Here is a 15,065-nt window from a genome sequence, read left to right on the forward strand (position 1 = left end):
TATCCTATAGAAGTAATTATTTTTAACAGAATTATTTTATTCTACCGAACGCTTACTACGAGCAATGACGCCGTCGCAGCGTGATGTAACGTAATACGCTGAGATAGGAAGGAAGAAAGGAAACAAATAATGACAAATACTGAGATATATAGAATATTAGTATTATTACAATATTTGTAGGACCGTTAGTATTCAAACAATGATTAAATAAAGGCCGAATGACGGTCAAGCAAGATTTAGATTGCTACAGTAATGTGTAAATTTTATTTACCACGTATGTAGTTTTCTTTAATCGCGCGCCGAAATATTTTCAGACTTTTTACAAACGCAATTAGTATTATATTTAATTAATATTTAAGACATATATTTGTGTGTGTGTGTGTTTTATTTAATATAATAATAATATAATACATAATATAATTGATTAATAATAATTCCTCCGTAATTTCTGAAAAAGGAAATAAAAGATACATTAATACGTGGTACAAAGGGGTTTACCAAATATAAATATAAACATAAATTTAAATATAAATTTAAATATGCATACAGTTTCAGTCCTCTGGTTTAGTATCCACCTCGTAGGGCTGTAAATCAAATAGCTCCGGGAGGTGCATATTTTCCTTCCACATGAGGAACATTTTCTTCCTGTAGCATCGCCGTTGCTTTCTAATTATGCTACGCAACTTGTGGCTGAAAAACCCTTGTATTTTAACGAAACATGGCGATTTTTCCTGAAAAAAGTAAATATTTTGAAAAAAAATGTACATTGTGTGTATAATTTATGTATAATTTGTAGTTAACTTACAAACTGGATAATTTTCAGCACTCGTCCAGACTCGTCTTTTATTTCTAGGTAGGGTTCATCATGTTTCACCATCTGCACCACTCGTCCAAACTTGTCTTTCATTTCCAGGTAGGAGTTCTTATTCATCATCAGGTGCTGAAAATAAAAAGTGAAAACGATAAAAGGTTACTAAGTCTGCATTAAATATATTAAATATATTAAATAAATATTAATATATAATTTAACGGATAACGGGCTGAAATAACAATACTACGCAATTAGGAAGAAAAACAAAGAAGAATATATTTAAATTAATGACAAATAAACAGACGTTTCGACACCGATTGTGTCAATCTCAATGTTAACAAATTATTAAAATATTAACGGAAATTTAACACATAATAAGAATATTAACGGAATTTTAACAAAGAATCATAATCTTAAATAAGTTTTTTAACATTATGTTGATTGTTAGGATGCTTGCCAAATATAGTCAAGGCCGAATTAAAGTTGTCCATTATTCAAAAGTCGTTAAGTAATCAAAAGTCGTAAAATTTAGGAACCAACATAACGGTGCAACAAATAACCGATCGGTGTCGAAACATCTGTTTATTTATCATTAATTTAAATATATCTGTTTTTCTTCTTAAGGCTCCTGAATACTCAGCCAAGAACTCCGTGTTGATGGGTAGCGACACCGAATCAGTCGGTGGCTAGCAAAACTGGTAGTACGCTACTGGTTATACACACAATTGCAAGCTCATGTTCGTGTGCTCATTTTCGGGTAGAAGGGAAGCGCACAGACATGGGTTCATGCTTGTGTGTGTGTATAACGCCTCGCCATGGTAAAAGTCTGAACTAATAGGCGTGAAAAAGTGATGTTTTGACGACAAATTTTTTCTTGCGTGCCATTTTGTCAATATTTGCTTATTATTTGTGAAAATGTGATTTCCCTCGTACTCGTGAAAGTCCTAAAAATTGGCGGAAACTGCAGTTATCGTGAAATTTTATACGTAAAAGCGTATATTTCACTCGTTTCATCAGCTGTTAAACTGTGTGATTCTGCCCGAAAATAGGCTCACTTTACGTGTCTTTTACGACCATTTACTGACTATCAGAAGAGGAAAGGACAGTTTCCGGCAATTTTCACAAGTGTTTTTGAGCGATCTCGCCTTTTAAATTTATCCAAATTGTCTTTATTAAAAAATGGGACGCAAGAAAAATTAATGTGTTTTTCTCGCCTATGACGTCACAATTCCAACATGGCCGTCGCCGGTATTCAGGAGCCTTAATTGTAATATTTTTATTTCGGCTCGTTGCCCGTTAAATTATATTAATATTTATTTATTATTATCGAGCCTCCTCTTAACCTTATATTTTTTTAAATGTATTAGAAAAGAGCCCCGAACTGGTTACACATGCACTTTTAATATGTTATGCAGATTTGCCACTGTGTCTCTCTTTGATAGAATAACAGATTGACTGACGGATTGATGAGAAATCATAATAAAGTTGTTAATACTGAACGTTAGAAAGAAACATACAATATAACGAACCTGAAGTCATATCACAGGTAGAATACACTATGTGAATTAACTTTATAATAAACGTACATAAAAATGAAGAAATATTTTTCTTTTACATCATTTATGCTTCTTTCTAATGTTTAGTACTAAGAAATTTATTATGATTTCTCTTTCTTGATAATGGTATCTGAACGGTATGTGTACATTGATGTTCTCTAAAATATTTTAACATATAATATTTTATTATTGAAAGATAATGCAATGAAAGTGAATATCTATTTATTCCAATGTCAAAATATTACATACATATAATCAAATATGCTAATAAATGTAATAAATTTTTTTGGTATAATGTTATTCCGAAATTGATTATCAGAACAACCCTTCGTCACGATATTATTAATTAGAATAATAATTTGTAAATTTATACTTACGAAGATATACGTGATTGAAAACTACTTAACTTACACTCCAAAATCTTGAATCAAATATAGTGTTCTAGGTGAGAGATCAAACTATAACAGTTTTTTATATTATTATTGAAAGATAATGAAATGGAAATAAATATGTATATAAAAAATACTATTATACATATTACCATGAAAAATGACTCTTATATTATTGAATCTGCCAGTTCAAAGTAAACATACATAAAGTGTATATTCTTTTGTTGTATATATACGTAATAATAATGATTTAACATTACTATTATAAACATCTAGTGTGCATGTGTTGTTAAATCATTAATACGTATATATGCAACAAAAGGATATACATTTTATGAATATTCACTTTTGAACTGGCACCTTCAATAATATATTAGTTTGTTTTCTAACGTCAAAATTGTCGGTTGCATTTTACCTTCAGAATTTAATGTACTTTTTATTGTAATGTACTACTGCGTTGCTGTCAACTATTTTGAGACCACTCTTATTTAGGGCAACATTATTGTCGACAAGCTTTGCATTAGTCACATCCAAGATTATAGCACTCTGGCATCAAGAACTTTCAATATACTCGGATCTAATATATCTTTATATTATTATCGTTTAATATATACTGACATTGTATTTTGCGGCAATTCTCCCATGATCGTGTAGTATCTTTATGGTCTTTCCTCCTCCCAATTGAAGACCATTTTGATAAATCACTCCTTTGTGTACCTGCAAAATATATAAATAATTTAAATAATTTCAATCATTTTTTTCAAAAATTACGTTTATTAGCGTATTTGATTATATGTAATAGATTTTGACATTGGAATTAATACATTTTATTATTGAAAGATAATGCAATGAAAGTGAATATGTATTTATTCCAATGTCAAAATATTACGTACCTATACCATAATCAAATAAGTCTAATAAACGTAATAAATTTTTTTGGTATAATGTTATTACGAAATTGATTATCAGAACAATCCTTTTTCACGATTTTAATTATTAATTAGAATAATAATTTGTAAACGTATACTTATGAAGATATACGTGATTGAAAACTAGTTAACTTACACTCCAAAATCTTGAATCAAAAATATAGTGTTCTAGGTGAGAGATTAAACTATAACAGTTTTTTACATTTTAAAAATAAATCACAAAAGATCAATATTAATTTTAAAAGAATTCTTATACCTAATTGTCTATTTTAACGTAATACATTTTATTACTGAAAGATAATGAAATGGTACATATTACCATGAAAAATGACTCATATATTATTGAAGGTGCCAGTTCAAAGTAAACATACATAAAATAAAGTGTATATTCTTTTGTTGCATATATACGTAATGATTTAACGTTACTATTACAAACAACTAGTGTGCATGTGTTGTTAAATCATTATTACGTATATATGCAACAAATGGCGATATACATTTTATGAATGTTCACTTTGAACTGGCACAATAATATATCAGTTACTTTCCATGATAATATATTTCATTATTAGATAATTAGATATTTATTTAAAGATTTCAATACTAAAACCAAGTAATTTTATGTTTTGATTAACTGTATCAAATAAGTTTTATCTTTATTATTATAAAAGAATTGATTCTTTGTGCTGTATTTTATCATCAGATTTATTGAAGGGAAAGTCCTGAAAAGAAAAGGTAAGGATCTTTTAAATCCATACCTTTTTTTCTTTTCAGACTTTTCCTATCAACGAAGTACAAAGAATCAATTCTTTTACAATAATATCGGACGAACACCACTATTGTTAGGTTTTGATATTAAGTAGGCAAGAGAGTGGGACCATTGGCTAGGAAAAACAGAACACGAAAGGTAAATGGATTAAAAGTTTGGAGAGGAGAGCTTTGAGTAAGCGATAATCGATTCTATCAAGAATCGACCCAGACTGGAAGAAGATTTAACGGATTAAAGTGCTAATTGGAGTTCGTTCATAGAGAAGGGAGAATCGAGCCAGAAAAGATTGCTCTGAAATAGCAGAGAAATCTCGGCAGAAGGAGAAGGACAAAGTTTGTCAATAGCATCCTGAATAACTTTGTAACAACCTGATTTTATGCTCGGACTAGGTCGTCGGTACAAAATGCGTGTCGCACAAAAAAAGGTTCGGCAGGAGGAGTATTCGCGTCAGATCGGTGTTTCGGAAATAGTAAAAAAGAAACAGTGTAAAAGAATAGTTGAGTACAACGAACACGATTTATTATAACAATAAAATAGAATAGAAATGATATAATAATACAGAACAGAAGACTGAAATAAAATGAAAACGATACAATACGGAACGCGAGTAGTAGATATACCGACAAATAGTATAACGAACGCGGATAGTACAGTAATACTTAATTCTAATTTCGCGAAGTATTTATAAACGAATCGCGAGATGTCAGCAGGTACCGGGTCGAGCGAAATCGTGGCGGTCCTACTGACGTCGTGAGTTTTTCGGCTGCTCGCTGATTTACGGTAATGCCGGCGCGAGCTGTACGAGGTGGCGTTTGACAATACGGTGGAACGCGGGTATACGCCAACAAATAAGATTTCGCGGCGCGACGCGTAATTCGAAGATGGTTGAGATTAGAAAATGGATCCGATAATTGACGGCCGGGAACGCTCGATGGAGGCAGAGAGCGCCCTACCCCTTTTCAATTATCGGGAAGGAAAATACGGGATGCGGAAAAGAATAAACGAAAGATTGTGGAAGCAGTTACAGCGGTTGTCCGGCGGCCGAGAACGCCCGGCAGAGGCAGAGTACACTCTACCCCTCAGGTTCGTCGGAACAACACGTTGCGTGAAGTCGCGATTCGCGTGCCAGGGGCCGAAGCGTTTACGTTGTCCGGCGGCCGAGAACGCCCGGCAGAGGCAGAGTACGCCCTACCCCTCAGGTTCGTCGGAACAAGCGTGTTCGCAGGTCTGGCAACGGAATCGAGTGCCTGGAATTCGTATCGTTGACAGTTCGTCCGGCGGCCGAGAACACCCAGGCAGAGGCAGAGTACGCCCTACCCCTCAGGTTCGTCGGAACGAGCGAGTCTCAGCGACGGCTTTGGAGCACTGGATCGTGTTTTAGGAGCAGGAAAATCGGCAAAAATGGTCCCGACGTCTTGTCGACGCGATATTTTATACTAGACCGCCAGTCTCGCTCGTTTAGTTCCGATCGGTCTCGATATTTTCCGCCGATCGGCGGTCCCCGGCGGCGGCCGGAATTTCCCGACAAGACTGGCGGTATAACGGTGGTTGCTGTCCCTGCGAATTATTCTTAGTAATTAGTATATGCGCGAGCGCATTGCGCCCTTATTACCACTGGCACCATAATGACGATGCATTTTAGGGGAGCATCGTTACAACCTCAGAGTTCTCAAAGTTTCTGTTGAGTGTTAGAATTAGCAGGAATGAGACGGCGATTACGAAAGCATTTAAGCATATGCTAGATTTCTACGGTGGGAGTCATGCAATCAAGAGAACCGTAAAAAGCTTTCTAATCATTACGCTTAGTCCTGCGAAGAATCTTGCGACTCTGACAGACCACCGAACGATAGAAAACATAGTTATCAAAGAAAGGATTCAGCTTGAAGACTTTGAGAGCGTTACTACGGTTCTTGACAGCTTCGGTATCCAAAAAGGGGCCGGTGAGAAGCCCTTATAAGTGGAAGACGCACGAGGGGATCGGGTACCACTAGGAGGCTTCGAGGAAGAAAACCGCTCGTAACTGAAGGAGATGACTTCCAGGAAAGTATTATATTGAATGATAGGATCGTCAGAGTGAATTAAATTAATAGTTTGAGAGATGGTGTTGGAATTATCGCATAAATATTGCTTGACTTCAGCCCATTGGGCTTTAGAGAGCTTAATCTTATAAGAAAAAACAGTAGATATTTTGACTACGCAATTCATACGACCTCAAGGGAATGAAAGGGAAGGCAGTAAGAGGAGGAGGAGAGACTAGGAAGTCTGCTATAAAGTGCATATAGGAGAAAATTGTAGGATTTATGCAGATTATTATAGGATTTCATTGGACGACGGTCAGAGAATTTGCCGCCATTAGCATCCCGGTTACTAGACTGTTCAAACATCTCCGACAAGTGTTCCCGCAAATTCTCATCGCGCTGTGGACAGGGACAAATATGTCTCGACTGTGGAGGAGTTCGCGCGAGATCGGCGTGAGAGCAAAAGACCTCGCGCCGTGAATCAGCAAATTCAGGGATATTACCAATAACATCTTGGGAATTAAGATCATGGTAGCTTGAAGTGTACGAGTAATCTTTGGAAGTGCGGGAAAGTTCATATGATGAAAAGGGTTAGGGGGAAGGAAACTGAAGGAGAGGGAGCCCCGAATCTGAGACGTGCCTCAGAGTAAGAGATTTTCAATAGCAGCGTAAGCGTAAATTTGTTTGTGGCGTACATAAGTGGGCACACCAAGGAAGAAGGTAAATGTTCCTCCCTACTGCAGCAGATCGGAGGTAAAAGGGTTGCCGCAGCGCGCACAACACGGCTTACTCTTGCAATTCACACTAACGTGACCGTAACGTAAACAAGAAAAACACAATAAGTATCTTTGGAAAATAAAGTAGAACCGGGAAATTAATGTGTAAAAAGGTACACGTTACCGATCGTGGTAAAGATTGACCGCGAAATTTCATCATCACCGTTCACGAGGGTGAGATAATCAATTCACCATCTTTGCGTGCCCTGATACTCAGACGTTTTGGCGAAATGATCTTATATGGCGAGTTAAAGCAGTTGACGATATCGCTTTCTGAAATATCCAGGGGGACATTCCTAATCACACCAGTACACGAAAAGCCGGGATAAAGGCTGAGAGGCCGTTACCTTTAAGCAACGGATGCGTAAGGATACTATTCGCTGCAACACGATCATTAAAATGTACAACGACTTCATTACAGCCTGATGATTTAACTTCTATAATTTTACCGTTGGCGATACTCATCATTACGCGCACAACCGTAATCAAATCAAGTCAAGAATCCCCGCCATTACTTTCCGCAATACGTCCCACGAAAATAACAAAGGGAGAGAGATCCCCCCCTCATCACAGGTTACACTCACATCATTTGAATTAGAATTATTCGTATGTAATGTAGTAGGCGTAACCTTCGCCGGGGTTTCCCCAGCTGCTGGCTCCCCATCGCGGAGACATTTCTTAGAGATAGACACTTCATCGACGCGAGAAGTAGTTCCCACAATCAGACGATCGCCGCGGGGCGGAACATCGGCCAAGAGGGGAAGAGGATTCTAGCATTGTAAAGAGGTCGAACGATCCTCGCAGACTGCGATGCTTATCTCTATATTTTCATCCTCATGTATCGAAGAAACATCGGATTCCGGAAATGAATCTTCACCGGAGATCGTGATCGAGAACGGGTCAACTCAGATACAGAGACCGTAGGGGGGAAGTTCGCGCGAACATCGCGTTTCCTTCCCTTTCTTTACTTTTTTCTTCTTTATGTTGTCAGACTTAACGAGATCACCGTTATTTACTAATAATGAAGGTGATGCAACAGGCGAAGCCCTTTTCATGTAACTGACAGCCAGGGATGGCTTTCCGTTTGAAAGCGAGTTCTCTTTAAATCGTTGTTATTATCGATACTCACACGTTTGGAAAAACTATCAAAGTCCTCCAGAGAAGCCGAGAGACGATTGCTGATCGATACTGAGCCACCGCCGGGATCCGGCGTGGCGGGGACATTGGCTTGCATAGCAGAGGGCTGGATTAAATGCTAATATACTACAGAAAGCAGGCAAAACTGAGAATACTTACAAGTAAAGGAGAGAGAAACCCTCTCAATAAAGTCGCAGAAGGACAAGCCAAAGTCAAGGAAGCGCAGGAAACAAAGGCAGGCGCAAAGGAGGTCCGCATCGTTCGGCTACACACGAGCGAATACTCTAAATGTTATGATTCGTGCGGCACGCTTACCCAGTGTTGTTAGTCTTCACGCCGAGCTACCAATTGGCGTACACTCGGCAATTGTAGGTTGGGAGCACGCACGTAGTCGGTATAATCTTTAGACATTAAAGGGATGCTGGAGCCGACTGTATTACCGATAAAACTGGCGTTTTTGACGTTTCCATTCCTGTCTAAATTTTTCGTAATATAAAATATAAGTAATTATAAGATTCTATATGTATAAAATAGTAAAAAATATAAAAAGGATAAAGAGCCAAGTAAATCAACGAACAAATTTAATTCAAAATATCAGGGGATATACAAATAACTAAAACAAACGTTTCTCGACTCCGATCGGGTCATTTTCAATGTTACAAAAAATATATAAAGTATTTTGAGTTAGAATTTACTGCATACATATTACATAACCATATCTGCAACTACCGGTGATAATGGAGGCCCTCCAATCGGGATTCCAAATATTTATTTGTAATATTTATTATTTAAAATAAAAACAGTAGAATTTAACACTAATCTAAAGGCTATCATAAATTCTAATGGAGAAGTTTAGTTTTTTTCAGATATGAAATCTCATCTCTTAACAATACTATCAGATGCTAAATCTGTAGGTATGTTAGTGAAAAGGAAAACCACATCTAATGAAATCAGTAAAGAATCAGGTTCAAGTTTGACATTTTTTAGTTTATTAATCAAATCAAAACTATTTTTTTATAAAATTTGGAGCTTCATGTATAGAATCATTAATAATGTGTAAATACAATAATAAATTATATAAAGGACTATTGACAGATGAAACTATAATTCTTAGAGGATAATTAATTTGATGAATTTTTGTCAAACCATACTCTCTCTCTTGGAATATTACCATCGGTAGTAAGTAAATTCCTATATGTGAAGTCATCAATAAAACCTTCACTTTTCCACCTAACTATTAGTATATTGCGCAAATCTGTAGTAAGTTTTTTGTAGGATCTTTTTTTATTATCTCATATGTTTTGTTATTAGAAAGCATTAATTCCATCTTATTGATATAATCAATATTATTTTGAGCAACAATTATATTACCTTTGCTTATGTGGTTTAGAAAAACATATTTCAGGGTGATCCTCAGTGATTCTCAAATTTTTTTTGTAGCTTTAATCCAATTAAATAGTAATTTACTGTTAGAATCTGTTTTTGGGAATTCATTCTGAAATTTCTCAAGAATTGGAGCAGCATTATTTCTTACAAAATTGACTATGTTATTAGGACGATTGTTAATGTTATTTTCAATGCTTTTTATAAACTCTATAAATGTATGTTCTAAATTATGTTTGTTTATGGGAAGGCCAAACCCTTTACCTAACTGGGTGTTTTCCAACAACGTACACAGATGACACAGTGTAACACTGTGTCTTACACAAAGTGTTTCAACGGTGACACAGTGTTACACTGCTCAACAAGTAAAAAGCTAAGTACGAACGTGTAAAGTATGCCAGTGTTACCAACTTTTCAAGAAAATTATATTTAACGTGTGTAAATGTTTACAAAAAAACTTATTTCAACTTATATTAGTTATTCGTTACATTTTATGTTATTACATTAATCATACTAATAATAGATGACTAACAGTAAAAATAGAGAATTCAAACACACTCTGGCGGTTTTCTCAGAAATTAAATCTAGAGTTCTATCGTTCTAATAAGTACTTTACACAGTGGAGCACAGTGTAACGTTTCTGTGTCCTAGCTGGAAAACAGCCTATAACAAGTACATCAATAGGTATGTCAATGTTGCTCAAATTAAGGCTCCTGAATACTCAGCCAAGAACTCCGTGTTGATGGGTAGCGACACCGAATTAGTCGGTGGCTAGCAAAACTGGTAGTACGTTACTGGTTATACACACAATTGCAAGCTCATGTCCGTGTGCTCATTTTCGGGTAGAAGGAGAGCGCACAGCATGGGTTCATGCTTGTGTGTGTGTATAGCGCCTCGCCATGGTAAAAGTCTGAACTAATAGGCGTGAAAAAGTGATGTTTTGACGACAAATTTTTTCTTGCGTGCCATTTCGTCAATATTTGCTTATTTGTGAAAATGTGACTTCCCTCGTACTCGTGAAAGTCCTAAAAATTGCCGGAAACTGCAGTTATCGTGAAATTTTATACGTAAAAGCGTATATTTCACTCGTTTCATCAGCTGTTAAACTGTGTAATTCTGCCCGAAAATAGGCTCACTTTACATGTCTTTTACGACCATTTACTGACTATCAGAAGAGGAAAGGACAGTTTCCGGCAATTTTCACAAGTGTTTTTGTGCGATCTCGCCTTTTAAATTTATCCAAATTGTCTTTATTAAAAAATGGGACGCAAGAAAAATTAATGTGTTTTTCTCGCCTATGATGTCACAATTCCAACATGGCCGTCGCCGGTATTCAGGAGCCTTAAAGAACCATTTTTTATTGAGTCCAGCATCATCTTAATATCTCGTTAAGGTGATGTTGGACCCGCCTCTATTATCGATAAAACTAGTATTTTTGACGTTTTCGTTCCTGTCTAAATTCTTCATAATAACCCGTCATCACTGACCCAGCCCACTAGATCATACCAGACTGTACTGTAGTAAACGGAAAGTTATACAGAATCACTCGACCGCGATGGACGCATTTCGGTTTGGATGCTTTCAATCATATTTTTTGAAAAGTGGTGGCGACTTTGCCGTGTTTTGCATTTCATTTGGATTTGGTTTATCTCGCTAATCTAGACGATCCGTTCGTTCTGACGCGCGCTATTGCAGCGTGATGACGTTGTAGACGCAGGTGCCCGGTGTCCTTGCGGGCTACACCATTTTCGCGGATTTCATCATCCTCTCCATTTACAAATCACTACATCAGATACTGGCCGTATCACGAGCGTTCGTCTGCGGGAGCCATTAAAAATAAAGAAGATGTAGTAAACGGACTAAGTTACTACTAGCGCCCCCAGCGAATTTCAAATAATAAGGGGACGATTCTCCACATCACATGAAACTATCAAGTGCCTAAGGGTGCGATCCACTAGACACTTCAAACGCTTCAGACGCTATTGCTACAAATACTTCCGATAGAGTGATCCGTTAGCGTTACTAACGTTGCCAATACTACACAAGTGGATCAATCGTGAAGTGTTGGAAGCGTTATTATTGAACGTAACCTGCTAAAAAATCTCGTAACCATCGTATTCCTAGGCTGCGGAAGACATAATTCATGTTAATATGGAGACGAACGTGGTATTACGTGGTTATATTATACATTCTTACCTTCATTAACCTTTCTTGCATCTTCTTCGGAAACTTCTAAAGTATGAATATCTCCGGTATTAACATCTATTAATTGTATAATCGGCATTACTTTTAATTTCGATCAATATAAAACGTTAAAACCAAACGAAATCACGAAACACAGGTTATAGTTAATTGATATTTCTGATTATTTCCCGCGCTTTTATGCATTCAAAATATCGCTTTAGCCGTACTACCTCTTCGGCAGAAGCATTTGCAGCACGCTGGAAGCGAAAACCTATGACGTCATATATGACGTCGTATCTGCTATAGAAACGCTTCGAAGGGTCTAGTGGATCACATCTGAAGCACTTCGAAGCGTTTGAAGCGTCTAGTGGATCGCACCCATAGACTTGATCAGAATCTAGCGATGAAGAAATTTTCTCAAATTAAAAGAAATACATCACTATTCTAAGTTTACAATTATCATCGTCGTTTGTTCAATCAAATGAACATCTTTTCTTGCGAAGGATTGAAATCTTACTAAAAAGTTACTACCAAGAGCAGAAAAGAATCTTAAGAAAAACTAATATCTTGGAATTCTAGCAAGAAAAACGTACTCATCTAGAGTTGTACAAATTAGCAAGAGTTAGGGTCTACGCACAATAGGAGAAATATTAGGAACAGATATTAAATTTAAGAATTTTAACCTGTCAGAAAGCGCACATTCCACAGTACACAGTTCTGATAGGTTAAAATTCTTATATTTAATATCTGGTCCTAATATTTCTCCTATTGTGCGTAGACCCTAACTCTTGCTAATTTGTACATAGGAATAGATATTAAATATTAACTTATCAGATACTAGTTACATTGGAATACACGATTCTGATAGGTTAATATTTTAATATCTAATATCTGTTCCTCCATTGTGCGTAGACCCTACAGGTTGATTTATACTGGCCATAATCTGTTAACTTATGCCGTAATCTGTAAAAATTGACCAATCACAGTCGAATGAGAGGGGAATAATCGATTATAATTGGTCAATTTTTACAGATTACGGCATAAGTTAACAGATTACGGCTAGTATAATCCAACCCTTACTCTAGTTGTACCAGTCTAGTTGTACCATGCAAGTGAGCTGGTCGAAAGGTTGTTTTCAAGATTAAAATTTGTATTATCTCCGCTAAGAACAAATATCACTGAAGCGATCTTGGAGGATCAACTTCTAGTCAGAGCCAATCGAATTTTTAACAAGAAGGACACGTACGTTTGTAATCTTATCCTCATATTTTTAACGCTCCATTCATAGGCACACTAGGCATACAGTTGATTTTAAAGTTGAATAATCGCGCTGTAGCGACTTTGGATCGTGAGAACGTTAGAAGTGAAAAATGAAACGTTAAAGTTGTTCGCATGTCACTTTTTAGTAAACTACTATTGATAATTATAATTATATGATATAACTATATGATAATTTATGTAAGATTAATGTTATTTTATATAAAATTATTAATTGGAGACGTTTCAAATTGCTGATGTAGTTGACGTCAGAGAAGATGAAAATGAAAGTGCAGCAAAGAAAGAAAAAGAAATAATCTGTAAAATCTGTTTATACTTTTATTAGATTAAAATGCTTACATGTCGATATCTCCAATTAAAACTAATTTTTTTTATTACCTTTTTATACAATAATATAGAAATAGATTATCATTCCTATAACCAAACAAAACTAAAATCCAAATGGTTATGGTAGTGTCCCTAGAATACAGAGTCTGGTAATTCGTAGATCTCTTTTTATTGGATCAGGAATAGATCCCCTAAAAATGGCGGCACCAATCACATTACTTACTTATGCACTTTATAACCTCTGTGTCGGAAAGAACTTATGAATTGTTTATCCCTCTCCTCTCTCTCGTTTTAACGCACAGATATGTCCACCATTTTTAGGGGCCGATTGCCAGACTCTGTATTCTAGGGTCACTAAGTTACAGTTACTATTATCGCTAAAAGATCTGAAACCACTTGAATTTCGGACTTTTCTGATCTGGGTCTATATGCTATCGTTACTTAACAGCATCGACAACTGTCGGTATACGTGTACAGAATGTGGGCCCTGGACCGAAAAAGACCGAAATCGTTACCGGTAAAAGGATCGCAACCGGAATTGAAACCGAAAATTGGGTACAGCCTCTGATTGTGACCGTAACCAGATCAGAATTTCATTTCAATCCGAGTTTCTGTGTGATTTTGTAAATTTATATATCAATTTGCGCAATAATTACCTCGCCTGACTCCTAATATATTACTTTTTTACCCAATTTTAAAAAATATAATAAATATTTAAACATATTAAAGATGATATATATTGATATTTTCGATTAACGCACTATAAGTTTATGTCAAAAGAAAATTATTATTTTTCTAATTATAAAAAGTATTTTTTAATTTTGGGAAAAAAATGATCTTAAATAACCGATGGTTCCTAAAATGAGATAATACCTGAATCTAATTAATACTGCAAGTATATTTCAAAGCTTGATAAGAATTAGTTCCTTTCGTTTAACTTACATAAGTTGTAAAAAATCATACGATATACACGTTGTTCCTTAATAAGTGCTTGTACAAGCACAAGATTAATTACTTGTTTTGATGAAAGCATTCATGAATCTCGGAAATGTTCCGATGAAAAGTGCATAATACGTTCAACAAGATTTTAAACGTGATATGTAGATTCTAAACAGAAACAAATCGATAACAATTCGCTTCCAACGAAATGAATGACGTTTATCATTAATTGACCGAAAAAGTTTAGCACATTTTCAATGTGTTCCAGACCATTTTTCTCTTAGAACTATTCTACATTATATAGTAACAAATAACAAACTATCTAATATTTTAACAAAGTCATACATATCGAAGAATAAAATTGAATGTGCGTATATGTATTGAAAATTGTGTCAAATAGGTATATGTATATATATTACAGAAGAGATGGCAATACATATCAAATGAAATTGTTGTATTGAAAAATAGTGAGTACGTATAACTTCAATCTGACAGTGCTAAACGATACATATTCTCTCTCTCTCTCTCTCTCTCTCTCTCTCTCTCTCTCTCTCTCTCTCTCTCTCTCT

The 15,065-nt window shown here is 35.7% G+C and overlaps 1 protein-coding gene across 1 annotated transcript in view; it reads right to left on the minus strand.

Moving 5' to 3' along the window:
- Positions 1–413: 413 nt before the first annotated feature.
- The window catches only part of LOC108777670 (uncharacterized), a 27,977-nt gene continuing 13,325 nt past the window's right edge, over positions 414–15,065 (minus strand). The window contains exons 3-6 of the mRNA XM_018544614.1: positions 3,375–3,473; positions 806–940; positions 548–731; positions 414–448 (exon numbers count right to left, since the gene is read on the minus strand). Of these exons, the coding sequence (XP_018400116.1) occupies positions 552–731; positions 806–940; positions 3,375–3,473 (414 nt within the window). The 3' untranslated portion in view covers positions 414–448; positions 548–551. The remainder of the gene's footprint in view (positions 449–547; positions 732–805; positions 941–3,374; positions 3,474–15,065) is intronic.

The sequence above is a fragment of the Cyphomyrmex costatus genome, unplaced genomic scaffold (assembly GCF_001594065.2).
Source record: "Cyphomyrmex costatus isolate MS0001 unplaced genomic scaffold, Ccosl1.0 scaffold455, whole genome shotgun sequence".
Lineage (NCBI taxonomy): Eukaryota > Metazoa > Arthropoda > Insecta > Hymenoptera > Formicidae > Cyphomyrmex > Cyphomyrmex costatus.